This window comes from Grampus griseus (assembly GCF_964374135.1).
Source record: "Grampus griseus genome assembly, chromosome: 4".
Lineage (NCBI taxonomy): Eukaryota > Metazoa > Chordata > Mammalia > Artiodactyla > Delphinidae > Grampus > Grampus griseus.
This window is the reverse complement of record NC_138997.1, coordinates 50,169,145-50,196,443: the sequence shown is the minus strand read 5'-3', so window position 1 is coordinate 50,196,443 and position 27,299 is coordinate 50,169,145. Positions and strand designations below refer to the sequence as shown.

General features: G+C 38.3%; 2 protein-coding genes across 4 annotated transcripts in view; one reads left to right on the top strand and one right to left on the bottom strand.

The window, feature by feature from the left end:
• Positions 1-1,542, top strand: part of RUFY3 (RUN and FYVE domain containing 3) — an 84,192-nt gene extending 82,650 nt beyond the window's left edge. For all 3 annotated transcript variants that reach the window (XM_082653809.1, XM_082653808.1, XM_082653810.1), the window contains one exon: positions 105-1,542. In XM_082653809.1, the coding sequence (XP_082509935.1) occupies positions 105-248 (144 nt within the window). In that variant the 3' untranslated portion in view covers positions 249-1,542. The remainder of the gene's footprint in view (positions 1-104) is intronic.
• Positions 1,543-6,917: 5,375 nt separating this feature from the next.
• Positions 6,918-26,496, bottom strand: GRSF1 (G-rich RNA sequence binding factor 1). Its single transcript, XM_082653468.1, has 10 exons — positions 26,085-26,496; positions 23,396-23,552; positions 22,196-22,351; positions 21,654-21,797; positions 20,722-20,857; positions 16,534-16,718; positions 15,469-15,590; positions 13,741-13,876; positions 13,009-13,084; positions 6,918-12,041 (listed from the first exon to the last, which is right to left on the bottom strand). The coding sequence occupies exons 1-9, from the start codon at positions 26,442-26,444 to the stop codon at positions 13,035-13,037; spliced, it is 1,446 nt and encodes a 481-aa protein (XP_082509594.1). The 5' UTR covers positions 26,445-26,496; the 3' UTR covers positions 6,918-12,041; positions 13,009-13,034.
• Positions 26,497-27,299: the final 803 nt, after the last annotated feature.

Genomic DNA, 27,299 nt, shown 5'->3' with positions numbered 1-27,299 from the left:
ATTTTATTAGACATTGAGCATCTATCATATTTGGCCTCTTATATCCCTTGCATCCTTATGCCCTGCTCTTCTGTTACCCACTTGATCTCCCCCTCTCCTTGTAGAACGTGTGTAAGAACTGCAGAGGAACCTTCTGTAATGCCTGCTCAACAAACGAACTGCCTCTTCCTTCAAGTATCAAGCCTGAGCGAGTTTGCAATCCCTGTCATGAGCATCTGATGAAACAATATTCCAGCAGCCCATTGTAAGACTGGAGTCTGAGATCTGGACCAAAATGTCCCTACCTGTGTTAGATGTCAGGATCCCCTAGAGCCCAGACTTTAGAATCAACTCAAGAATTGACAGGAATGATTTAAATAAACCAGGTCCAGGGAGAAAAGGCAGTGGTTGGCAGTACTGGAATTTTGCTCATTTTCTCTAATGACTGTATGAATAAAAGTTACTCAGTTGAGCCTCTCTCTGCTAAATCTAAACAACCCCACTTTGGAGCATTTGGAAGGGCTGTTCATTTTTATGAATAGTGATACTACTACTGGGGTGGATGTTATAGGAGAGAGGGTCCTTGGCGGATAAGAATAAAAAGGAAAACGATCATCCCTCTGTTACATTCTCAGATTCAAGAGGAATAGAGAATTGTTAACTGAGATTGAAATGACAGATGTTACATATTTTCCCAGATGCTGCTAGACACAAACATTATTTCTTCTTTACCCCCACTAACTACCTCTTCTTTAAAGTATCTCTACCAAACTGTGAACCCAAACTCAGGGAAAATAAATTAAAGAGTAATATAAATTTTGAATGTACTTAAAACTATTATAATATATTATAGTTTTAGGACCAGAATTTTCTAGTTCTGGCCTACATGTGTTTTCATTATCGGAATAAGGAGGAAGAACCTTTGCTGTTTTTCCACTTAGTGACTTCAAAACTAAGTATCTGCCCTTTTCAGAATCCCCTACTACACAACAAGCCCGCCTTCCCCACTCCCTCTTTCCTCTCAGTCATGGAAATTATAAGGGGTTTTAAAGATAGGGTTTGACTTTTGCAAGTAGGAAGTATTGAAGCAAAGCTATGTCGGGTGTAAAGTAAAACAAATTTAATTTGTCTTGGCTGAGAATAATTAGCTTAGAATATTTATTAAATTCTTCTGTGAATTAAGAGATCCCTTATTCCAGGCTCAGATTCAGAACTGGTAGGCAGGTTTCTTGGAAAGTAAGATACTTCAACATCTCTTAGTAACAAACCCTTTGGGGAAAAAGAGGGAAGTGTATTCAGCAGGGGAAGGAAAAGAAATGGTTTATGCTCTTTTGATTATGTTACATGTGTCTAGATTGTTTGATTCCAGTTAAGACCTAAGAAGATATGATTCTGTAAGTGGCTTAGAATTATGGGGTGGAAACATCCTGGAACTATGATATTTGATAAATTCTGTCTCCTGAAAAGGGTTACAGCCCAGAAAAAGAGTTGTTATTCCAGAGGTCTGACCTGTTACTTGGTGAAGCTGAGTTTTAAGAGTACTAGGGAAAAATAAAATCTAATAATTCTAGCCTCGTTTGTTGTCCTTTTTTTCCCTTTAAATAATATTTATTTCTTGTGATTCTTCATTCTCCTTATTTTTTTACCACATATATGTGCCAGCACTGTTCTAAGTGCTACAGATAATGTGGGGAATTATCCTGAGTTAGCAAAAGTTATTTTATAATTAATTTTGAATTAAATTGAAAAGAGGCCACATGGAATGTAAGGAGGAATAAGTAATTAACCACTTGAGATTTGATTTTGAAATGCACATAAGCTATATAGCATTTCGTTTTTGTTTTTTTTAATAAAACAAAGCTCCAAAGATCTGTTATTAGTGCAGCTGCCCACAAAAGCAAGGGGACCAAGTCATGAATACCTCGACTTAATGTTAGGCCTTTCTTCCTTGAAAATTGTGCTTTCCACCATTTAGCATCACCAAGAATAACATACTTAGGAATAAACTTAACCACACAGGTAAAAGACTTGTACACCAAAAACTACAAAACATTGCCAATACTACCCAAAACCATCTACAGATTCAATGTAATCTCTATCAAAAATCCCAATATTTTTGGCAGAAATAGAAGCATTCCTGTAGAACCTCAAGGGATGCCTAAATAGCCAAAACAATCTTGAAAAAGAACAAAATTGAATGTCTCTCACACTTCCTGATTTCAAAACTTACTACAAAGCTACAGTGATCAAAACAGTATGGTACTGGCATAAAGACAGACATAGTGACCAATCGAATAGAGAGCATAGACATAAACCCCCACATATATGGTCAAATTATTTTTGACAAGGGTGCCAAGACTATTCAATGAGGAAAGGAAAGTATTTTCAAAACTGATGTTGGAAAAACTGGATATCCACATGCCAAAAATATTAAAAGGGACCTTTACATCATATACAAAATTAACTCGAAATGGATCAAAGATCTGAACATAAGGGCTAGAACTATAAAACTCAGAAGAAAACATAGAGAAGAGAAAGACTCATGATATTGGATTTGGTAGCAATTTCTTGGATAAGACACCAAAAGCACAGGCAACATAAGAAAATATAGGTTGGGCTTCATCAAAATTAAAAACTTGTGGAGAAACTGGAACTCCTGTGCACTGTTGGTGGCAATGTAAAGTGTTACAGCCACTGTGGAAAACAGTATCGTGGTTGGTTCATAAAGAAATTAAAAGTTCCATTAATACAGCAATTCCACTTCTGGGTATATACCCAGAAATGAAAACAGGGACTCGAACCAATTATTCATACACCCACATTCATAGCAGCATTATTCACAATAGCCAAAAAGTGAAGCAACCCAAGTGTCCATTGACTGATGAATGGATAAACAAAATATGACAGATACATATAAGAGAGTAGTATTCAGTCTTAAAAAGGAAATTCTGACACATACTACAACATGGATGAACCTTAAGGACATAAGTGAGATAAGCCAGTCACAAAAGGACAAGTAGGTTTCCACTTGTTTGAAGTGCCTAGAGCAGTCAAATTCATAGATAGTAGAATGGCAGAGATGAAGTAAAATGGTGGTTACCAAGGACTTGGGGAAGGGGGAAATGGATACAGAGTTTCAGTTGGGGGAAGATGAAAAAGTTCTGGTGATGGATGGTAGTGGTGGTGTTTGCACAATATGAATGTACTTAATGCCACAAAAATGTACACTTAAAAATGATTAAAATGGTAAAGTTTGTTATGTATATTTTACCACGATTTTTAAAGTACCATGCTTTCCAGTCGGATACAGAAAATAATTAGATATGTATGTGTATATGGCTGGTACACAGACATAAAGCCCCATCTGCTGAGAGGGTCTGAAAGTCGACACCCCAGTAGCACTGGGCACACCCAATGCCCAATCTTTCATTAGAAACCAAACCTTGGTTTCTAATATCATTCTCCAATAAAAGGAACCAGGACCCCTTGGAGAAATGGCTGATTCTCAAAGGGATACAGGAACAAGCTAAAAGCTCCCAATGAGTAAAGCTGAAAAAATGTGAGCAGAATAACGTAGAATAGGATTATTACCCAGAGTATAAAATACCTACGAGTCCATATTAATATAAAGGATTAAATAAACGGTGAAGAAATGTCATCTCTCCTATACAGAAAAATTCCAAATAATTTACGTAGCTACTATTCTTTCAGGTAAGTGGAGCTTACCTCCCCACCTCTTGAATCTGGGCTGTGCTTAGTAACTTCGAGAAAGGAGACTATAGAAAGAGAAAAAAGGAACTTTATAGTAACCTAGGAGACACTATTTTGGTCAGGTGATCAAAATTCACATGGTCAGTGATAAGTCATGTTGATAACATGAATCCTTGATAAGATGAATGCAGTGAGAATGACACCTTTGTATTCTTTCTCTGCAAAACCAATAACCCCAGTCTAAACATGAGAAGAACCTCCAATTGAGGGACATATAACAAAATATCTGACCAGTACTCCTTAAAATTGTCAGGTCATCAAAAACAAGAAAGACTGAGGTTAAGGAGACACGAAGACTAATGTAATGTGGGATCCTGGAGTGAAAGATACTAGGGAAAAGCTAATAAAATCTGAATGAAGTCTGGAATTTAGTTAATGGTTATGTACTAAAGTTAGTTGTGACAAATATATTGTAGGAATGTAAGATGTAAACAGTAGGGAAATTGGGTGAGGTAGTAGTAGGAATTCTACTTTTGCAACATTTTTGTATATGTCAAGCTATTTTGAAATAAAGTTTATTTAAATTTTAAAAATCGTGCTTTCATACTCAAAACAACTACAGGTCTGACCTAATAGAACTTGACTAAACTCCCTAAATGCAGTTTATTTCCAAATAGAATCTGAGAATTTTCCTCAGCATGAGGATTTTAAATCAGATTTATAGCTCAGCACAACGTCCTTGGTTCATTCATTATTTACAGTCAAGTTATAAAAATGTATGATAATTTGAAAAGATACATGCACCCCAATGTTCACTGCAGCACTATTTACAATAGCCAAGACATGGAAGCAACCTAAATGTCCATCAATGAATGGATAAAGAATGGAATATTACTCAGCTAAAAAAAGAATGAAATAATGCCATCTGCAGCAACATGTATGGTCCTAGAGATTTATCAAACTGAGTGAAGTAAGTCAGACAGAGAAAGACAAGTATATATCACTTATTAGTGCAATCTAAAAAAAAATGATACAAATTAACATATACAAAATAGAAATAGACCCACAGACATAGAAAACAAACTTATGGTTACCAAAGGGGAAAGCAGTGGAGAGGGATAAATTAGGAGTTTGGGATTAACATATATACACTGCTATGCATAAAATAGATAACCAACAAGGACCTAATTTACAGCACGTGGAACTGTACTCAGTATTTTCTAATAACCTATATGGGAAAAGAATCTGAAAAAGGATAGATATAGATATGTATAACTGAATCACTTTGCTGTACACCTGAAACTAATACAACATTGTAAATCAACTATACTTCAATTTTTTAAAAAAAAATTTAATGGAAATAAAAAACACCTAGTAATAAAAAATAGTGAAAGTCAGGGAAAAAATGTATGATTTAAATTCTTAAAAGGGAATTTAACCATTCTGTAAAAGGACTCCAGGTATGGCCTAATGATTTTGAAGTAACTCTCAGGGCCCTCGCCTATATTACAGCCTCATTTCAGCTTTGCCCAAGAGAAAATGTAGCCCTTTTTAAAGAATTATATTTCAGAAGTAAGTGGCATGTTTTGATATATAGTAAAGCATCTTTCTAATAACTTAGCCTAATAACCCCACAAATGTTCTCCCAGGTCAAATCTTAATGATTCTTAGACATTTGTTAGCTTGGGGATTGTCAATTATTGAGGTTTTCTATTTTATTCTCAACATTCCTGAGGACAGTTGATTTTGTTGTTAACACATTAATTACTTTTGTATAAGAGATTTTGCAAGCATGTCAATCTACCAAACCAGAAATCAAGGATCTGATAAGCACAGTTTCTATACCTAGAATAAAAGACAAACTTTATTCAAAGACAGCATATCATCTTGAAATGTAAACATAGTTAAAAATAGAACCAGAGACCAACTGTAAGCAGTGCTGAGGATGTCAGATTCCTGAGTTAATAACTAAGCTTGGTAAAGAGAGAGGACTCAGGACTCTAATGGGTAGTGGGGTAGAAAGACTGAACAAGTCTCCAGGCAGCAGTACTACCATGCCATTTTGGGGTGCTGCTTTTCAGCAGATTAGGATCATTCATATTCAATTATAAGGTCTATCACAAATAGTTTACTACTGTAAATTAGAGCAGGTTAAAAATTAGCCCAATATTATCACTTGTATTCCCCCATTTGCTCTCTTGAGGGGACAAGAAATGGATGGAATTACTGCCAGCCTATCAGAAATTCTGAGTAACTTGGTTTCTCAGTTCTGGTCTTTATTCCCAAATGTCATCATCAAGTGGCAGAAAGGTTGACAGCCTCTTTATTTCAGTTAGAACCAAGCATGTTTTGGGATCACAAGTCTTTGAATACACTTGTGAAGTTTCACAGGCTTCAAATTTAGTCTGGATCATTTGAGAAGCTTATTCTTAAATGTACCTTGGTGATCCTTGTGGGTTTCACTGAGCTGTCCATATTCTACAGTCTACATTGGCTACACAACTTCATGCTTTATCACCAGGTGCTTTCAAAATCATTTCACCGGAATGTCCTAATTCTGACACAGAACCTAGAAGCCATAAAAGGGGAAGATTTAAGAAATCTACCACATAAAAACAATTTCTGCCATGATAAGCAAATAAAGTGACAAACTGTCAGGGGGTGGGGGGGGCAGTATTTAAAGCCAGCTCATTGCAAGGTCTCCTGCCAATTAAGCCAATTAATTAAGAAAAAGACCAAACACAATAGAAAAGTGCTCATTTAACATCACTGAAAGGCCATCAGCGAAACTCAGCTTGTGGAAAACCTCTAAAGGTTTATTGCATTTCTTCAACAAATAAGAAGGGAAAAAAGAAATGGAAGGGGAAACATTAAGATTAAAAGAAATAAACAGGCACTTCAATTTCACTAAAGGTATCTGAATGGTCAATAAGCTTATGAAAATATGCTCAACATCATTTATTGGGACAGCAAATGAAAACCACAATGAAATACCACTATCTACAGAATGGCTAAAATTACAGGCTGAAAACATCAGATGGTGAGGATGTGGACCAACTGGAACTCTCATATTGTTTGCGGGTGTTTAAAACAGGATGACCACTCTGGAAAAGGGTATGTCAATTTCTAGTAAAATTAAAAATGTATCAACCTTGCAATTTAGGATATTCTACTAAGTACTTACCCAAAAGAAATTAAAACATGGGTCCACAAGAAGCCTTGCACAGGATATTCACAGCAACTTTATTCATAATAGCCAAAAACTGGCAACAGCCCAGCGCCCACAAGCTGTTCACCCGACAAGTGAAAGGTTAAACTATAGCATATTCATACAATGGAATACTACTCAACAATGAAAAGGAACAAAGAGCTGAAACACATAGATGAATCTCAACACATGCTGAGAGGAAGAAATTTACACAATAATACATACTGATTCCATTTCTATGAAGTTCTAGAATAGGCCAAACTAATCTATGGTGAAGACAAAATCCTAATAAAAAGGGATGGGAGAGGTACAGGAATTGACTACAGAAATTTTCTGACGTGATGGAAATGTTCCATAGCTTGTATAAGGGGTTTGGGTTACACAGCTGTATGTCAAAACTCATCAAATTAATATTTGTTCAATTCACTGTAAATTTTACCTCAAGAACAAGAAGTCTACTTAATGATATGGATGCCACAAAGCTTAAGATTCAAGTATAGATGTCTACAACTTTGACACACATAAAGAAAAAAGACTGATGGGTGCACAGATACATGATGAAGAAAATATGGCAAAATGTTACTTGTAGAATCTAGATGGTAGGTATAGGCATGTTTTTAATCCAACTTTTCCAGATACTTGAATTTTTTTATTAAAACATGTTGCAGGGGAAAAAAGAGACATAATAACCATTGCAATGTGTGGACTGTTGTTCAGATCATGATTCAAATATACTTTTATAAAATGACATTTCATATAGATATTTGATAAGAAATTAGTATTTTTAGGAATGATGGTACTTTTTAAAGTCTTTTTTTTAAAAGAGATGTACACTGAAATATATCCAGATAAAATGATGCTGTCTTGAAGTTGATTTAAAATTAATGAGGATAAGTAGATGGGGATTATAAGAGAAAAAGAAAAATGGGGAGAGGATATGAAGACAAATTTATAAGAAAAAAAATCCCAAAGCCCCTTAAACATGAAGAAATGCTCCATCATAAGAGAATACCATTCTGTGTGTTTTTTTTAACCTTGGCAGATTGGCAAAGAACAGATTGCTAATACACTGTGTTGGGGGGCTATGGGGAAATGGACACTTGCATTGCATTGCTGGTGCAAACTAAGGAAAAACAAATTATAGATATCAATTGAATTTTAGATATAAATTACAAGTGCACATACTCTGATCATTTATCCTACAGAGAAATTTATGTATGTACAAAATGATACAAATTTATACAAGGTAATTCATTTCAGCAGTATAACAGCAAAAGGTTGGAAACAATTTACATCTTCATCAGTAAGGACAGGTTAAATGAAATACACCCACACTGTACAATCATTTTAAAAAATGAGGAAGGATTTTATATACGGATATAAAATATTTAGAATGTAATTAAATGGGAAGAAATGTACAGAATAGTATACATACTATGCTATAATTTATATTTTTTAAATAAATGAAAATGCCTATTAATATTTGCTTATCTATACAGTAAAATCACTGGAAGTTTACATTAGAAACTGATAACAGGGTTGCCTGAGAAGGGGAACTAAGTGGCTGAAGTATAGGATGGGAAGGAAACTGCTCACCGTATAGCCCTTCATATCTCTTGAATTTTATTTCCTTCAAAAAACCACAAAATTTAAAAATTATTCTATTTATTTTCGTATCATCGAGGTTTAAGAACCAAATTAAACCTTCCTATATCCTCTTCCTGAAATTCAGTAAGAAAACCACCCAACTAAAAAAACTGGGCAAAAGATCTGCACACCTCACCAAAGACAATATGCCAATGCAAATATATACAGATGTCAACATCCTGCACATCATGGCACTGCGAATTAAAACTAAGTATCACTACACACCTATTAGAATAGCTAAAATTCAAAACACTGACACCACCAAATGCTGGCAAGGATGAGTTGCTACAGGAACTCTCATTCTTTGCTGGTAGAAATGCAAAATGGTTCAGCCATCTTGGAAGACAGTTTGGCAGGTTCTTACAAAACTAAACATAGTCTTACCATATGATCCAGCAATCACACTCCTTGGTATTTACCCAAATGAGTTGAAATCTTATGTATACATAAAAACCTACACACAAATATTTATAGCAGCTTTATTCCCTTCGTACAAACTTCAGAGATTTATTTTCTGATCTGCTGAATTCAGGCGGGAAAAATGTATTCCTACTACATTAGAGCAATTTTTTTTTTTCAAAGCCCTGGAACTTAGGCACTTTACTGCTGAGAGATACCACTCTACTCTATAACACAGGCCCTACCAATTGAACGTGAACCCTTTCACATAATTTAGGGAAAACTCTCAAAATAATGGAATGTTTTAAATTATAAAATGATCAAGATGTAATCCAGAGAAAAATCTCCAAGTGAGAACCCGCTAAGGGACTGTTTAGGGCAGAGGATGCCAATAGGGCATGTTAACTAATAATAAGCAGGGTCACTGCCTCAAAATGTCACATAGATGGAAGTGGCTTTCTCCTGCTTCTTTCTCTCCACACCACAGAAGTGAGAAGGATTTACAGCCTACTGCTCCACAGCAGAATCCGTTTCCCTTGCCACCTGGCAGAAGCGTCTGACCCAGACGTGGAAAGACAAGCACAAAATGGTTCTGCTTAATTCCCTGGCAGAAGTGAGTACATCAGATCAGATCACAATCTTCAACAATCTTCTCCTTGGTATTTACATGCTCCTTATGCGTCTTCCCTTGCAATTCCTTTGAGCTAGCCAAAGCAGGATATGGGTAACCTGGACATATCCAACCCCACTATTTCTGAGAGCTTTACCACAAAGGAAATTATAAAGACAAAGAGGACCCAAAGAGAAGAGCAAAAGTCATTGTCATTATTTCTTTCAATAGCAAATGATGATGCATAATCCAGTCTTGTCAAATTTCAAGAGGGAGAAGTATGTCTTTAGATGGGATAAAAATAAAAGATTACTTTTATTCTATTATCTGTTTTTCTTCCCTTTCTAGTAATTTTCTAGTAATTTGCCTTGTCAGCAATTATTCATTTACTAATGTAAATTATGAGCAATAACCTACTAAAGGAAGTACAGGAAAGTATATGAATTCATAAGATGACTTCCCAAGAATGCCCACCTTTTTTCTGAGAACTTGGCCACTAGTGTGACAAGAAGATACACACTTCAAGCTTACCCACCACGTAATATATTAATGCTTTGCTCTCATTCTTTTCAGAGAGATGTGCAAGGGAAACTCATTATCTTTTTTATTTCTACGTATTTATTTGTCTGCACCGGGTCTACAGTTGCGGCATGCGGGACCTAGTTCCCTGACTAGGGATCTAACTCTGGCCCCCTGCATTGGGAGCATGAAGTCTTAACCACTAGACCACCAGGGAAGTCCCTCATTAGGTTTAAAATAAAGTAATTGCAAATGAATTAATTCCTCACCAACCCCAATCCTAATCAACACTACAGATTTTTTTCCACAGACCTACTGCTAGAGGGAGAAAGAAAAGATCGCATTCTAGTAGCTCATATGGCTACAGACACCAGTTCTTATAGCTCAATACATTCAACCACATATGAAAATACATTTCTATTTAGGTCGTAATACGGAAGATGTTAAGCTGGTTGACTGAATCATGCTCTTATAGGATGATAAAAGCAAACACAATTACAAATTAACCATTTCTTCTTATAATAATATACCAGGACTTGATGTAATAAAAATGTACTAGGTTGATTCACACACTCCAAAATAAATACTCTTAGGTAATCTTCAGCCTGAAACAAGCCTTCATTTATTGACTACTTACAGTACAGTGATTCCGTATCTTAGCTGGTAATCAAAGATGGTTATGTATTAAGTGAGAGAAGACATAATCTCTCTTCCAGATACCACCTCTCAGAAATCTGGGCTAATTAAACTTTAAGAACTAGAACTGCATCTCCTGGTAACCACGTGACAGTCGTCACCCTGAGAACAGGAACAAGGCAAAGAAAACATACGGGACTTTGATTCTCCTACACAGGTACACATAAAGTTAGTTTATTAATGACTACATTTTGAAGCCAGCCATTTTGATCCAATATTTAAATAACAAGCTGTTTAATATTAAAGCAGAAAATACTGCCACAATGTGACAGAAATACAGCTTTATCCATAATCCTTTCACACGATTATACATTAAATGCTATTTGTAGTTAAGCAAGGCACCCCTACTTGTTCTAAAATATGGGATGTGCTACCCCACTGAAAAAGCAAATGAGACTCAGATTTTTTCCTATCTAGAGCTGGTTTAAATTCAAGTGAAGCCATTAATGTCCTTACCAGTCAGGACTGTTATGACATGTCACTTCACAGTATTGAGACTAACACACACCTTAAGGTCTACCCCAAAACCAAAAACAGGTGGGGGGGCAGGGGTCAGACAACTTTTACATTAAGACTATAATTGCCTCCTTAATTATACAGGCACCAATGTTAAATGCCTTCAGCACAAGGCTTAGAAAGGCAAAACATTTCTAAAGACATAAAACTGCCAAACTGTTGTCATTTACACTCACTAATCTGTGGTATTTGTTTTTTGTTTTGATTTTTTTTAAATTCCTACCCCTATCTAAGTAACCAAATACACCTAAAATTAAAATAACTCTGCCAAACCATAATGGTTCAAAGGTCTGAAACCTTTCCTTGCTTTGGTGAGTATTTGGTTAAAATAATCAGTATTTCATTCCATAAAAAGTTTCACATCAGAGCTCTTAATTCACAGGCAAAAAACAAAACCTCAAACAGATCATTTTTAAAATGGGAGAAAGATTTTAAAGGACAGCGCTGAATAAAAATATGTAGTCTTTACACTGGGTCACAAATCGTCTATGAAAACTGTTTAATCATATAAAATAAAGACCAGATTTTTTAATCAGATCCTGGACAGTTTAAACAAAAAAGTAAATCTGTGGTTTATTTCATAATCCCAAACTGAATCTTTCCTTTTTCTTTCTAAACAGTCCACTATGGAATTTTTCTTATAAGCAATTAACCCCAAACCCCCAAATGGTTTCTCTAGCAGTTGCTGCTAAAAACCTGGAACTTTAGATCCCATGTCCAAGAAAGATGTGCAAATGAAATGCTTCTTGCTTCATCCTGAAAATAAAACAAAAAATGTTGCATGCTTACTCAAAATGAAAATGTGTTGCGCAAGTTCCCATACCATTTAAAACTACAAATTCAATAGTTTTTTTTCTTTCTGATTTATTGCAAGTTATCTGACAAACCAATTAAGCTAAGGTGAAGAAAATTAGTTAGGCATTAGTGTTTGCAGCCTGGTATGAAGACAGCAGATTTTCAGAGTTGGGCGCAGAATATATTTTGCATAGATTTTAGCTAATGTAAATATTTAAGTCCCACGAGATTGTGGGACTTTATATCCAAAAATAGCCTATGACAACTATAGTAAACAAATGCCCCATGTGTTTTCAAGAAATCACTACAGGTAAGTGTCTTAAAGGAAAGCCCCATTACATGTAGAAAAATGATCACAATACAATATATTAAAAGATTTTATGGGGAAAAAGAGAACACATGGCACTGAGTCAGGGAAGGGACATCAATACATATTTAGTTGATTTGTCACAGATAAAACTCTGAAATCTATGTACTTCCTAGGACAATTTTCATAACACCATTTCAGGAAAAGAAGCAGTGTTACATTAAGTGTACAAATCCATGACACACCCTGGTTTCAGATATCTAAAAAATATCTTAGAACTGAGGAAATGTATGTAAATTTTATAGGACGACAAGCTAACACAAGGCACATTTTCAGTGTATTATAACATACAGCTACTAAAGATGAAAAGTTCTTTTTAAGCACATAGCATGATGTTGGAAATGATGCAAAAAGATTCTAATGGGGAAAATACTCAAAGCTACTGTATGATCATAATGAATTCTATTTCCCAGGAGAATTTCATTCCCTATAGTCAGGCTTCAATTATCATGATTAGTTTGATGTTTATTAAAATGGTTTTCAACCATATTATAAATCTGTGAGTTAATGATTAACTTATCAACTGAAAATAATTTACACAATTGCACCTCTTAAGTTTACCTTATTTTCTGGAATCCCTGGAAGTCTTATTTTCCTTTCGGACATGAATTCAGGAACAATTCAATATATCTATGGTCTGAGAATGACAAAAAAGGATCCGTTCTTAACCCTCTGCCTTTTGAAAGCAGATCGTTTTCACTGAGATGTTGGACACTACAGGTGTCTGTCCCCAGGCCAGCAGGGACCTCTGAAGCCTTCTTCATGACCTGGCTTTTTTTCCCATCCCGTGGTTTTTCTAATGGATATTTAGGACTTTTGTAATCTCACAGCTATCCAAGCTCCACTTCCTAATTTTAAGAACTTTAATCGAAAGTTAAATTGAAGGTACTGTTTGTAGACACTTAACACCCATGAAAGCCCAGCCATCATGACAAATCCCTGAGTGCTGTCTTCAGAAAATGATGCTGGTCATCACAGCTTCAGCATCTCCTGTTTTTTGATGCTCAGCTCCCCCTGCTGATCTCAGAGTTTCCTGGCTTCTCCTTCCCCCTCTCTCATCCCTGTGCTGTCCTGTGTAGTGATCTGGTGAGCGAAACTGCTGCTTATTCCTCCACCCCTACTCCTACCCCCCTGCACTACATATGAATTTCAAGATTTATTATTGCAATAAAAGTGCTTTATGCTGGCTTTTCTCAAAACAAAAGAAACAAAAAAACCCCACAAAAAACAGAGAAAGGCATTTGTAAACAAAGATAGACATCAAAAATAACAAAAACCATGGGCAGCACTTACGAACATGGGACCGATCCTTGAGCATAGCTGCAACAGCGTCCTCGTGGGTTTCGAAGTGCACATCAGCTTCTCCAGTGGCCTTCCCACTGGAACTGTATTCCATGGTGATTCTAACAGGCTTCAGTGGAGCAAAAAACTAAACAACAAACAAAGGAAGCCAAAAGGAACATAATGTTACTAGGTCAATTTCTAGAAGTCTGGTGGCTCTGCATTTTTCTTTCAGACTTTCATTCATACACCTGATAAATTTATTTGTAGGAAATCTCTTTAAGCAACAATGTAGTTACACATCTACCACCTCTGCTGGCTCTTCTGATCTTCTGAGAACTCACGGCTACATTTCAAATATCTGTTCACAGAGAACTTAAACTATATACACAATACAATAATGTACAATAGTTATCAAACTTTTCTTTATACCAACAAGGACCACTTTTATTATTCCTCCCACACACCTCCTTTCCCGTTTCTAAAAACTGTCTGTCAAATATACTTCATTTCTATTTTTTTTTAAACATTGATTTATTTATTTATTTGGCTGCACTGGATCTTACTTGTGGCATGCGGGACATTTATTTGTGGCACGTGGGATCCAGTTCCCTAACCAGGGATCGAACCTGGGTCCCCTGCATTGGGAGTGCGGAGTCTTAGCCACTGGACCACCAGTGAAGTCCCTACACTTCATTTCTTAATAATTCATTTTTACCATGTTTTAATCAAACATGGAGCTGATAATAAGTTTCTTATCAGCACTACCTAAACAGAGCTACCACACTGAGTGGTTAATATTCCAAACCAAACCAATTCTTTAATGAGACTGTGCAACCTTCATTTAGGTAAAAATATGATTCTTAATAGGTTTTTTGAAATAATAAAGACAAATTCTGAGGCCCCACTACTAACTAATTCTGAGGCCCCACTACTAACTGGATCCTAGATTTTCATCTACCTTAAGCACACATCCTGGAGTTCAGGAAGTCAATAAGGACTTTGTTATTTCATCTTTTCATTTCATAGAGTACCTATCATAAAATGAAAATATTTTAAAAATTCCTTGTCTCAAAAATCAGGGAAGCTGGATGCAAGAAGGCTATATGGTGTAATGATAACTCCAGGCATTTAGGAGTACTAGATTCGTGTCTAGTATATAACTGCCCTGTGACAAATGCTCTCGGAGTCTCTTTTTCTTAAACTCAGAGATGAATGGGTTGAGGGACTTCCCTGGTGGCGCAGCGGATAAAACTCTGTGCTTCCAATGCACGGGGCCCTGGCTCAATGCCACAACTAAAAGTTTGCGCATGCCACAACTAAGAAGCCCATGTGCCGCAACTAAGGAGCTGGCAAGCCGCAACTAAGAAGCCCACATGCCGCAACTAAGACCCGGTGCAACCAAATTAATTAATTAATTAATTTTAAAAAATGAATGGGTTGAACTAATTTAGAGAAAGACCAAGCTTTTTTACATTGAATACTTAACCTACGCCATATTATTTTGCACCTATGAAATGTTATCATCCATTATACACATGACCTTAGAATGTAATAAAACCCACACCTCTCAGCCAAAGAAAATAAAACAAGTCCCCACAACTGTGGAGATGCCACCTTGTTGTCCAAAGATACTGCAGAAATACTATATTTTTCTTCTCTACCTTCCCTAAATAGAAGTTCAAAACTTTAGAACTTTTGTTCAAAGCTACTGAGATTGGATATCTTACTGCCACACACATTTATAATGTCTTGGGCATTGGCTTGGAAAGGCAATCCTCTCATGTGGACAAAATGTAGTGAAGACGTAGTTCCAAAATCAACAGCCTCTGGAATCTTTTCTGACATCTCCTTAGGCAATTCTAAGAAATGGGACAAAAAGCACTATCAAGAACATAAACACTTCAAAAGTTATTAGCAGATTATAATTAGGAATGACCTTTATGACAAAATCCTCAATTACTCTTGAAATACCCTAGTAACGAAGAGGGTTTCAATTTTAAAAGCCAAGATGATCTGAAATTTCTGCTGCCTAACAAGTATCACCTGAACACTCATAGGATTTAGTGTCTCAAGCCATTACCAGATTACAAAAGAACGTACCTTTCTCTAACAACTGAGAGACGGAAAAATGATTATGAACGTAAAAATAAAGACGAGAGAAATTCCCTGGGTTACAGTCACTTTGAAAAAAAAAAAAAGGAATAAATATGGTTAACAGGATAATCCTAGAGCACAAATTTAAAAGGTATTTATCAAACTTTTAAAGATTCCAAATGTTGCTTTGGGATTAAGAATCAAAGGAATAATTAAACACAGAGGCAAACAAAACACCTTACTTTAGTCAACAATCCTGCTCTCTACACACATCATTTCCCACCTTAAGTTTAAATGTTGACATCTTACTTCTTTTTGTTGTATATGTGCAACCCAGGTTTTGATACAGAATCTGCAAAAATGATTAAATTAAAAAAAAAAACCTATGAAATAATTAAGACCATCTTCAACCCTCCATATCTGTGAATGTGGAACCCGTGGATATGGAGGGCTGCCTATGGGACTTGACCATTCATGGATTTTGGTATCCATGGTGGGTCCTGGAACCAATCCCCTGGGGATACTGAGGGAAGACTGTATTCATAGCACATACTACACTCAAAGACATATTAAATTAAACATTTAACTCAATTTCCTTTGTCCTATAATCTACAATTTGATACAACATGGTCATAAAAAAATTTTTTTAACAAACATCAAAACGTACAAGGCAGACACAATGAGTTTCAATAAGAGGCAAATCCTTACCTATTTCCTTCTCACTTTCAAAAGCCGTCATGGGTCGGATATCCTCAGTTACTTCATGTTCTTCGAAGACCATTTCTGGCTCAGTTATATACTTAGCAGTGGGAGAAGATGCCGTTTTCTTTCCCTTATGAGAACCAACATGTGTTCGAACTTCATTCCTTCTGCTTGGAAATATCTCTATATATCTACGTCAAAGCAAAAGTGAACAGGCATAAATCGTACAAAGTAACTTTACATTGAACTCTTTTAAAATAAAATATGCAGGGCTTCCCTGGTGGCCCAGTGGTTAAGAATCCGCCTGCCATACAAATTGTGAAATTTTTTGTTCTAGTTCTGTGAAAAATGCCAGTGGTAGTTTGATAAGGATCACCACTGGCATTTTTCACAGAACTAGAACAAAAAATTTCACAATTTGTATGGAAACACAAAAGACCCCGAATAGCCAAAGCAATCTTGAGAACGAAAAACAGAGCTGGAGGAATCAGGCTCCCTGACTTCAGACTATACTACAAAGCTGCAGTAATCAAGACAGTATGGTACTGGCACAAAAACAGAAATATAGATCAATGGAACAGGATAGAAAGTCCAGAGATAAACCCACGTATATATGGTCACCTTATCTTTGATAAAGGAGGTAAGAATATACAGTGGAGAAAAGACAGCCTCTTCAATAAGCGGTGCTGGGAAAACTGGACAGCTATATGTAAAGTATGAGATTAGAACACTCCCTAACACCACACACAAAAATAAGCTCAAAATGGATTAAAGACCTAAATGTAAGGCCAGCAACTATCAAACTCTTAGAGGAAAACATAGGCAGAACACTCTATGACATAAATCACAGCAAGATCCTTTTTGACCCACCTCCTAGAGAAATGGAAATAAAAACAAAAATAAACAAATGGGACCTAATGAAACTTAAAAGCTTTTGCACAGCAAAGGAAACCATAAACAAGACCAAAAGACAACCCTCAGAATGGGAGAAAATATTTGCAAATGAAGCAACTGACAAAGGATTAATCTCCAAAATTTACAAGCAGCTCATGCAGCTCAATAACAAAAAAACAAACAACCCAATCCAAAAATGGGCAGAAGACCTAAACAGACATTTCTCCAAAGAAGATATACAGATTGCCAACAAACACGAAAGAATGCTCAACATGATTAATCATTAGAGAAATGTAAATCAAAACCACAATAAGATATCATCTCACACCAGTCACAATTGCCATCATCAAAAAATCTAGAAACAATAAATGCTGGAGAGGGTGTGGAGAAAAGGGAACACTCTTGCACCGCTGGTAGGAATGTAAACTGATACAGCCACTATGGAAAACAGTATGGAGGTTCCTTAAAAAACTACAAATAGAACTACCATACGACCCAACAATCCCACTACTGGGCATATACCCTGAGAAAACCATAATTCAAAAAAAGTCATGTACCAAAATGTTCATTGCAGCTCTATTTACAATAGCCAGGAGATGGAAGCAACCTAAGCGTCCATCATTGGATGAACGGATAAAGAAGATGTGGCAAATATATACAATGGAATATTACTCAGCCATAAAAAGAAACGAAATTGAGTTATTTGCAGTGAGGTGGATGGACCTAGAGTCTGTCATACAGAGTGAAGTAAGTCAGAAAGAGAAAAACAAATACTGTATGCTAACACATATATATGGAATCTAAGGGGAAAAAAAAAGGTCATGAAGAACCTAGGGGTAAGACAGGAATAAAGACACAGACCTACTAGAGAATGGACTTGAGGATATGGGGAGGGGTAAGGGTAAGCTGTGACAAAGTGAGAGTGGCATGGACATATATACACTACCAAACGTAAAATAGATAGCTAGTGGGAAGCAGCCGCATGGCACAGGGAGATCAGCTCGGTACTTTGTGACTACCTAGAGGGGTGGGATAGGGAGGGTGGGAGGCAGGGAGACGCAAGAGGGAAGAGATATGGGAACATATGTATATGTATAACTGATTCACTTTGTTATAAAGCAGAACCTAACACACCATTGTAAAGCAATTATACTCCAATAAAGATGTTAAAAAAAAAAAAGGAATCTGCCTGCCAATGCAGGCGGATCTTGCTGTGTCCCGGAAGATCCCACATGCGGAGGAGCAACTAAGCCCATGTACCACAACTACTGAGCCTGCGTTCTAGAGCCCTCGAGCCACAACTACTGGAGACCGTGCACCTAGAGCCTGTGCTCCGCAACAAGAAGCCACCGCAATGAGAAGCCCACGCACCGCAACGAAGAGCGGCCCCCGCTTGCCGCAGCTGGAGAAGGCCCGTGAACAGCAACGAAGACCTAACGCAGCCAAAAATTTTTTTTTAAATAAAATAAATTAAAATAAAACATGCATACATATTATTTCTGATAGCTAGCAAACAGAGGTGTCCAAAGACAACAGGTGGGGCATAAAGTAAAAATGGACATAGATATTCGCCCATGAAAAAGTACTCTCAACAGAGCAGGTCACTGATTTAATCCTCCCAAGATAAGTTTTCTTCATATACATTTTAACAAATGTTTTCTACCCTGTTTTGCTTCATGCGGACAAATACGCAAAGGTTAACTGTGTGCATGAAAAGAATCTAGTGAGAAAGGTTTCACTTTGTTTTTTACAGTTGATTAACAATCTCTTGAGGTCTTACAATTCAATTCTGTGAAAATTATTCATATGTGTTTAAGATATTAAAAGTCACAATATATGAGGAGCTAACTTCTCCCAGGACTTCACTAAGAGGCTAATGAGAATTAATGAACTAAATGTCAATTCTAACTTGCTATCTGTTTGGCTGTGGAACTGTTAAATCCAAGTTTCTGGAACCAGTTTTCTTTTTCTCAACAATGCTTTTCCAAATTAGGTTATTAAGCTTGAATTGTACAAATCCTTTGCATTTACAGACCCAGATGTGCAACATTTCTTAATTTACTGAAGAGATCTATACACTGCCTTGATGTTCCCACATAAAAACATATTACTGACGTGTTCCCAGTTATAAGAAAATATGAAGAGTACTGAAAGAAAATTAAGGGGGGCGGTGTGTGTTTTGCATGTATTTTCTTCATTAAAAATTTTTTAATAAAGACCTTTGAACCAATTCTATACGTAGATCCTGAAATAGAAGGACTTTGGAATGACTTTTTTAAACTTCAAAGAATTCAAGAAAAAAGGTCAGAAAACAAGCAAGACAATGAATTAAAATTTGACACTTTTGAGTACTCCCCCAAAGTTAAAACACAAATGAGCACACAAAAAAAGAGTAAAATAAAAGAGAAAAAGAAATAAAGAAAACTAAAAAACAGAAATGAACTCAACCCATCACTACGTGTATCCTAGTGTGATATGATATGCAGTATACAGTATTGCCTATAGAGTATCTATATCAAAATTGTTAACCTGAATCAATCTAAGACTTTAGGTCTAACTTCCAGTTTTCAGGAAATAATAGAGGATGCAAAGGAACAAGTTAAGTGACACTGTGAGGAAGCAAAAGGATAAACACAGGACGTGAGACACTGTACAGGACAAATGACTCAATTTCTTCAAAAGCCAATTGCATCTTGAAAAGGGAGAGGGGAATTCCCTGGTGGTCCAGTGGTTAGGACTCCATGCTTTCTCTACCGTGGGCCTGGGTTCAATCTCTGGTCAGGGAACTAAGATCTAGCAAGCTGCTCCATGCAGCCAAAAGAAAAAATAATAATAATAAAAAGGGAGAGGGAACATAAAAATAAAGGAAATGGGGATTTGCTCTAATTGAAGAGAAATGGAAGCATAACAATCAAATACAACGTATGGACCATGTCTAGATTTTGGTGAGGGAAAAAAAAAAGCAACTGGAGAAAGACATTTTGGGTATAAACGGGAACATGTGATTACGGACTGGCACTAGATAATAAATTATCACTAATTTTGTTAAATGTGATAATATTGGGATCATGTAAAAATGTTTTCTTAAAGATGCATACCAAAAAAACAGATGCAACAAATACAACAAATGTTAAGAATTTGTTAATCTAAGTGATGGGCATTTGACAACTCATCATACTACTCTCTCTACTTTTTCTGTGTTTAGATAATTTTACAGTCATATTATACTGCATTCATCAAAACGACCCAGTGTATTGGCCAATATGATCCTTCTGCATCATTAGTATCTGCTTCACTCACCGGTTGCCAATTTCTTCCCTGTGTTTCAAAAGGGCTTGGTTGGCCATTTCTGGTTCTTCAAACTGCACATAGGCTTCTCCTGTTTTTCTTCTCCCTCTATAATCCATGACAAAAGTAATGTCTACTATGTTCAGTCCTAGGATGTCAAAAAATTATTACAAATTAGTGCTGCTAACAGGAGCTTTTTTATTCTTAGACTTAACACATTCATTCACATACTAAGAATTTCTTTTTAAGTTTATTAGTAAAATTGTGGGCCTATTTTGCCAGTCCCAAAGCTGAATACATGCCTAATGGGAAGAAAATTATTATGCAGCCAAAAGCTAATAACACCCACACATTCCCAGAACATTTAGGGTCCAAGCAGTCCATCTAAAACACACAATTTGTTTTTTTGCCATTAGTTATATACAGAGATTTAGACTAACATCACTACTGGTGCATATTTTACCCCTAAGATGATAATGCTTTTTTTTTTTTTTTTTAAACGGACGTGCTGTGCAGCTTGCAGGATCCTAGTTCCCTGACCAGGGACTGAACCCGCACCCTCAACAGTGAAAGCGCAGAGTCCTAACCACTGGACTGCCAGGGAATTCCCTAGATGTTAATGCTTTTAGATCATATAAATCACTATTGTCTAAGACAAATATAGCCACTCTCATGAGAGAATATTTTCCTCAATAGTAAAAAAAAAAACAAACAAAAAAACTCCACATTAAATTATTTTGAAATACGACACCCCCCAAAGATCAGTGTTTTAGGTCAAAACACTTATATAATCTATAAATACTGGCAATCCAAGTGAAGAGTTCTCCCCTAAACAACCTAATATAACTGCATGCAGTTACCAGGAGAAGGTTCACCTAAGATAAAGAAGGAAACAATGGGGGGAAAAGATATGAGGCCCCAAACACGATATAACTGAAAAGCACCTGCGAAGAAGTCTATAATGTCTTTCTCATTGCAACTATAAGGAAGTCCTCTCAAACGAACCACACCATCATTTACCACAGGTGTAGATTTGACATGCAGGCTCTTCATTAAGGCATCCACATCTTCATTGTTTATCTCATATACTAAGAAAAAGAGCACAAAAGGTATGCAATATTTACATAACAAAGGAAGAAGCCATTAAAAAAATAATCACACTGGGTGGGTTATCCAGGAATCTAAAAACTAGTATTTTTAACCTTACGTACTTCTCTGGAGAAAATAATAAATGACATTTATCAAGTATTTACTATGCGCCAGCTGTAACATCACAACTTCTGAAGTAAACTGGGTCAACACCCTCATTTTATAGATAAGAAACTGAGATTATTTGTGTGCTTCATTTTCACACCCTGGAAAAGGGTTTTTCATAGAATCTAACTACTTCACTATTCATAATATCTAACACAGGATCAAATGAAGCTGCCTTGAAAAGTACAGTCAATGTAATGAACCCGAAAAGCTATAACACGACTTCACATACCTTCCACATACCGCTGCCCCATGTACATGCGGTGTTTTTCTAAGGCTTTTTGCACATCCTGCTCTGACTCCATTTCAATTAAGGCATCACCCCTTCGTTTCCCATCTCTATTTAAGAGGAAGTGGATTCCATTCTCACCATTGCGAATTCTACAGTCTGAAAGTATGTGAGTAAAATCAATTAAAACCAGAAATCAAAGTTTTAGATCAATCATACAAGTCACTAGAATTGCAATCTTCCAAAACCAAAACAAAGCAATATCCAAAATGCCTGTCATTTTCCTTACACAAACCCCCATCACTGAAGACGTCCAAATGCTGATGAGCTGGTAGTCTCTATAATGTTCCATGTGGAGAAATAAAGCGAACCTTAGCACAAAAGCTTATGACCCCCTGATCATTAAATGGCAAATCAGGCTAGGCTCAATACAAAATGTAATATGGACTTCCAAATGCTTCTACAATCAGTTTCAAATCACTTAAGGAATTAAAATATGGTTTCTGCATAAGTGTCTTCTTTCGTTATGATCATATCCATAAGAACTCTAATATATCTCCTATAAGAATAATTTAACTTTTCCCCCTTTTCATTACCAAAGAAAGACATCCCCATACTGCACACTACTTATACTGGGAGCAAGCTGAAGATGTAAGTGGCTTTATAAACTGCTTGATCCACACAAATGCACATCAGGTACTTAATACAGTGTTACATTGTTTTAGAACATTTAAGGCAACATCTTCTAAAGGCTTCTTAAGAGGGAGGAAAATTAAAAATCAGTCAGATACAGAAACTTTAACTACAGATGCATAAACCTTCAAACATGTTATTAAGGGAATTATATCACTTGCTAAGTGATCTTGTATTCTAAATGTATGTTATTACATAAAAAGCTACTCAATCTATATTCTCACTAACATATTCCCGCTAACAGGTTTCACCTTTTGATATGTACGTATTAAAACTTCAGAGAAAACTGGTTTTGCATCATGTAGTTTTTTCACATTAAAATTTTTTCGGTATTCAACCTGGTATATATGACAAATGATACACATGTCGTCACTATGCATATGTAACCAGCCAGAATGAGATAATTCCCATGCATCAAATAAGATGTCTACAGCACAGCCTAACTTCAATTTTATGGGACTACCTTTCAGTCAGATGAAATTACATATTCAAAACATACATAAAATATACCTGAGAAAAAGCTAAGCACATCTTCTACAGTGCACGACCATGGTAATCCTTGAGCTCGAATGAGATAAACGTCATCCACTTCCTCTCCTAACTTGGACGGAGGCAATTCATATTCAGGGAGAGGTGGAAGGTCTTCCAGGTAGGTAGTTTTGGACTCCTTCCAAGAGAAATGAAGAAATGTAGAAATATTTCTTGAACAACCTACTTAGAAAATTTATTTTCAAAGTTTGTTTCTACAAATTAACACCCTGGATATTATTATTTGGGGACCATTAGTATTTCAGAGGCAAGAAGTAAAATTCACAAATCTAACTCATCCTGTTTTGGCTTAAATTGTACATCCTAAAGCAACAAGCATGTATAGCCTAATGGTTTGGCAGGACATAAATTTTATTCCAGGCTTGTTTTTAAATTCATCAGTCCCGAAGTACACCTCATAATAGTGTTTTAGTTAAGGCAGGACAACAGGGGTCCCTTCAATTTAACAAATATGTATCTCCTAATCACAGCACACCATAATTAGGCCCTCATCTCAAAAAGCGTACCATCCAGACTAAGACAAGCACACAAGACAGATGCTTTAAGGGCTATAATTAAGATACAAGATATTATAGAAATTCATAACAGAGCACCAACAGAAGAATCAAGACATGATACGAGATGAGCCTTGAAGGAAGGCTAGAATTCTGAGAGAAATATATAAAGGATAGGCATTCCAGTTTGAGAAGTGAGGGGAAGAAACAGTATGAACAGAAGCCCAATTGCAAAACAGCAATAATTCCATTTGGCTAAACTGTAGGGTACAATTAGGAGCCAAAGAAGATGAGCTGGCAAAAAAAACTGGGTACCACACAGCAGAGGAATTGAGGGTTGAGCTCAGTGTGTGTCGTTAACCTGGTAGGTAAAGGGGAGCTAATAAAAGACATTTAGAAGTGTGTAAATCAACAAGACAGCAGGATGCTTGGAAAGATTAATTTGTCAACTAGTATGTCAGACCAACTGAATGAGGGAAAGATCATAAAAGGCAACAGCAGTAGTGTGAGGTAACAGGAGCCTGAGACATACCCAAAGAACTCTATTTTACAACACTAAACAAAAACCGAAATGTTATAAGATTCCAACAAGCACAACCATAACCAGGGAAGACAACTCAGGTTTTAAGACTTGCACTCTACTAGGCTAAGGAAATAGATTTCTCTGTACCATCCTACCATTTACATGAAGATTTATGTCTAATTTTAAGGAGTCAATGATAAATGTAAACCTCTAGCAGAGGCCTCATACATTATTTAATAAGAATGCAACAAGCACTTCAATTATCAACATGGGAAGACAACTCAGGCTTTAAGTCAAGTGACTTGCACTCTATTGGGCTAAAGAGAGAGATACTTCACTCCTTTGTATATGCCCATCATTTTCATGGAAATTTACACATAATTTTATGCAATCAATAATAAAAGTAAGCACAGAGGCTTACTTACTAGCAGAGCCTCAACAGATCATTATGCTAGTCAAATTCACAGAAAAAAATAATCAAGTAAAGAGAGTAACCAGGTCACAAAGGCTTATTAGAGACAGTTTTTTTGTTGCTTTTTTTTTTTTTAATAAGAGCAACATTCCCCATTTTCCCAGAATTCCATAAGCATCACAAGCTTTCACTGAAAAGGGCAGCAGAAAGTATTGGGCCAGGATTCAAATCAATTAGCTCAGCCACTGGCAGACAGCAGCCACGCTGATTAGCTTCCCAGTTTCCCTAAGTTCAAGGAGAAGCACAAATTGAATTAACAATAATATGACCCAAGGCATCAGGAACATGGTAGTCAAAAAGTGTGCGGACATTTCCCAGATGCCACGTAAGAAGCAGAAAAGAAAGCTTCCTACGAGGCACAAAATATTTGCAATGGGAGTACTTAAAGCACACACTGACTCAAAAAAAAAAAAAAAAAAATACTGTAGACTCACTCCTGGGTCCCCAAACCATCGCCTCAGCCCCAGACGCCTCCTCTCCTCGGTCCCCCTCCCCCAATGTCAGTCTCCAAACTGTCCTTCCCATCAGCGGTGACCCATGGTCCTAAAGGACCTTCTGTCAGAGGAAGTGAAGGTGCAGAGGTGACCTTCAGTAACTGGGGCAGCCCGCCTTTCCCAAGGGACACGAGAGCGAGGAGAGCGCTGGGGTCCAGCCTCCTTCCCCACGAACCTAGCCCACGCAAGTGTGTGCGTGAACCTTCGTAGCAGCGGGCCGCGAGGCGCACCAAGGGCCGCCCAGGCCTAGTGCTCGGGCGGCACGGAGAGTCCCAGCCCTCCGGGGGTCCGGCCTCCCAACTTCACCACCTGCGGGCGGAGAGCGACAGCGATGCGCGGTGGGGGCGTCAACAGCCTCACAAAACCTACCATGGGCGGGCGGGAAACAAGGCCTCAACATTCACCCCCAGCCACACTTACACTGCCCAACCGACCAGAGACTCGAGAGGAGAACAAAACAAGGAGAAAACCCGAGCGCTGGGAGACCGTCCCTTGTTCTGGGGCCCAATAGGAGGACTGGGCGGGTGAGGGTGGGAGCGGGCGGGGGGCTGTGGCGCGTGCCGCGGATCCCCAGGCGCGCACGCGAGGCGCACGCGGAGGGGCGCGGGGGCGCGTGCGCACTGCCAGGGAAGGGTCCCGCGCGCGGCCCCTCTCGGCGCCCACGTACCTGGCTGTAACCGCGCGCCGGGCCCGCCGCCGCCGCCGCCGCCAGCGACTGCGGCAGCAGAGGGGCGCGCAGGGCCGGGTAAGAGGCGGCGGCCGCGGCGGCGGCGGAGGCGGCCGCTGGGGGAGGCCCCGCCAGCCTCCCGGCCGGCACAGGCCCAGTCTGGAGGCCCCGCGTGTGAGAGGCGGCGGCCGCGGCGGCCCCGAGCAGCAGCAGCAGGCGGCGACGGCCCGAGACTCCCGAGGGGAATGAGCCGGCGGCCGAGTAGAAGGGCAGACAGGCGGCGCCGGTGCGCCGGCAGCTGCTGCAGTTGCAGCCGCAGCCCCGGAGCAGCGCCCCGAGCACCCAGCGCGTCCCGGCCATGGACTCCGGAGGCGGCGCGGGGCCTGAAGGCGGCTGCGGCTGCAGCGTGAGCGGAGGGGAAGTGGAATCCAGGGCCGGGGAGGGGTTGCCGGGCACATGCGCCGCCGGCACCAGGGGCAGCGGCGAGTCGGGAGGAGGCGGAGGAGAGCGCGCTGCTCCGCCCGGTCTCCGCCCTCGGGGCGGGGCGGGGCGGGGCTGCCCGCGGGCCGGGAGGGGCCGGGGGCCGGTATGATCGCCCGGTTATTCTTTCACTTGGTGGAAACTGAGGCCTGAAGAGGACGAGGCTTCCTTCTCTGGAGGGCTGAGCCCTGGAACGGATATCTACCGACGCTCTGCACTTTCTCCACAGTCTTGTGACGTGAGGGGCAAAAGGGCCGTTCCTGGAAGGAATTGTGATACTCTGGTTATAAAAAGAGGTTGGGATAATACTGGCGGAGATTTAATAACGCCCCCTCCACGCCCCCCAGCTTGGGTTTTGTGCGGAAAACCAGCTTTCTTTGTTTTAAAATGAAATCTATAGATACTTGTTATATGTTAATAACGAATACAGGTATTCCTCCGCTGGTAGAAAGTTCACAACAGGCCGCTTCGCTTTTACCGAAGACCCATATTAGTACCTATTTTTGCTAGTGGAAAGAAATGTGATTTTCACTTTTATGGGAAAAGGCGAAAATTTAAAATAGTAGTCGGCGTTTGTTTTACAGCAGCCGTGGTAGAGGCTGCAGTGGCATCGCCAAGCTCTGTCTTGGGAAACTGTACTCAGCATCTCCCTGCTATAGCTTTGAACTGTGTATTTGAACATCTGTGCTTTATTTCCTTAGCAAGATGTCTTCTAGGGTAATTGCTTCCTCACTT

Bases quoted from the DNA above. Each gene is read 5' to 3' on its own strand.
- GRSF1 (XM_082653468.1), bottom strand. From the start codon at position 26,444: ATGGCCGGGACGCGCTGGGTGCTCGGGGCGCTGCTCCGGGGCTGCGGC. The intron at 16,719-20,721 runs GTGAGTGAAGCA...GCTTTGACGTAG, and splicing joins AGGGAAGAAATTGGCAACCG to ATATATAGAGATATTTCCAA. The intron at 15,591-16,533 runs GTAAGGATTTGC...CCCATTTCTTAG, and splicing joins TGAAAGTGAGAAGGAAATAG to AATTGCCTAAGGAGATGTCA.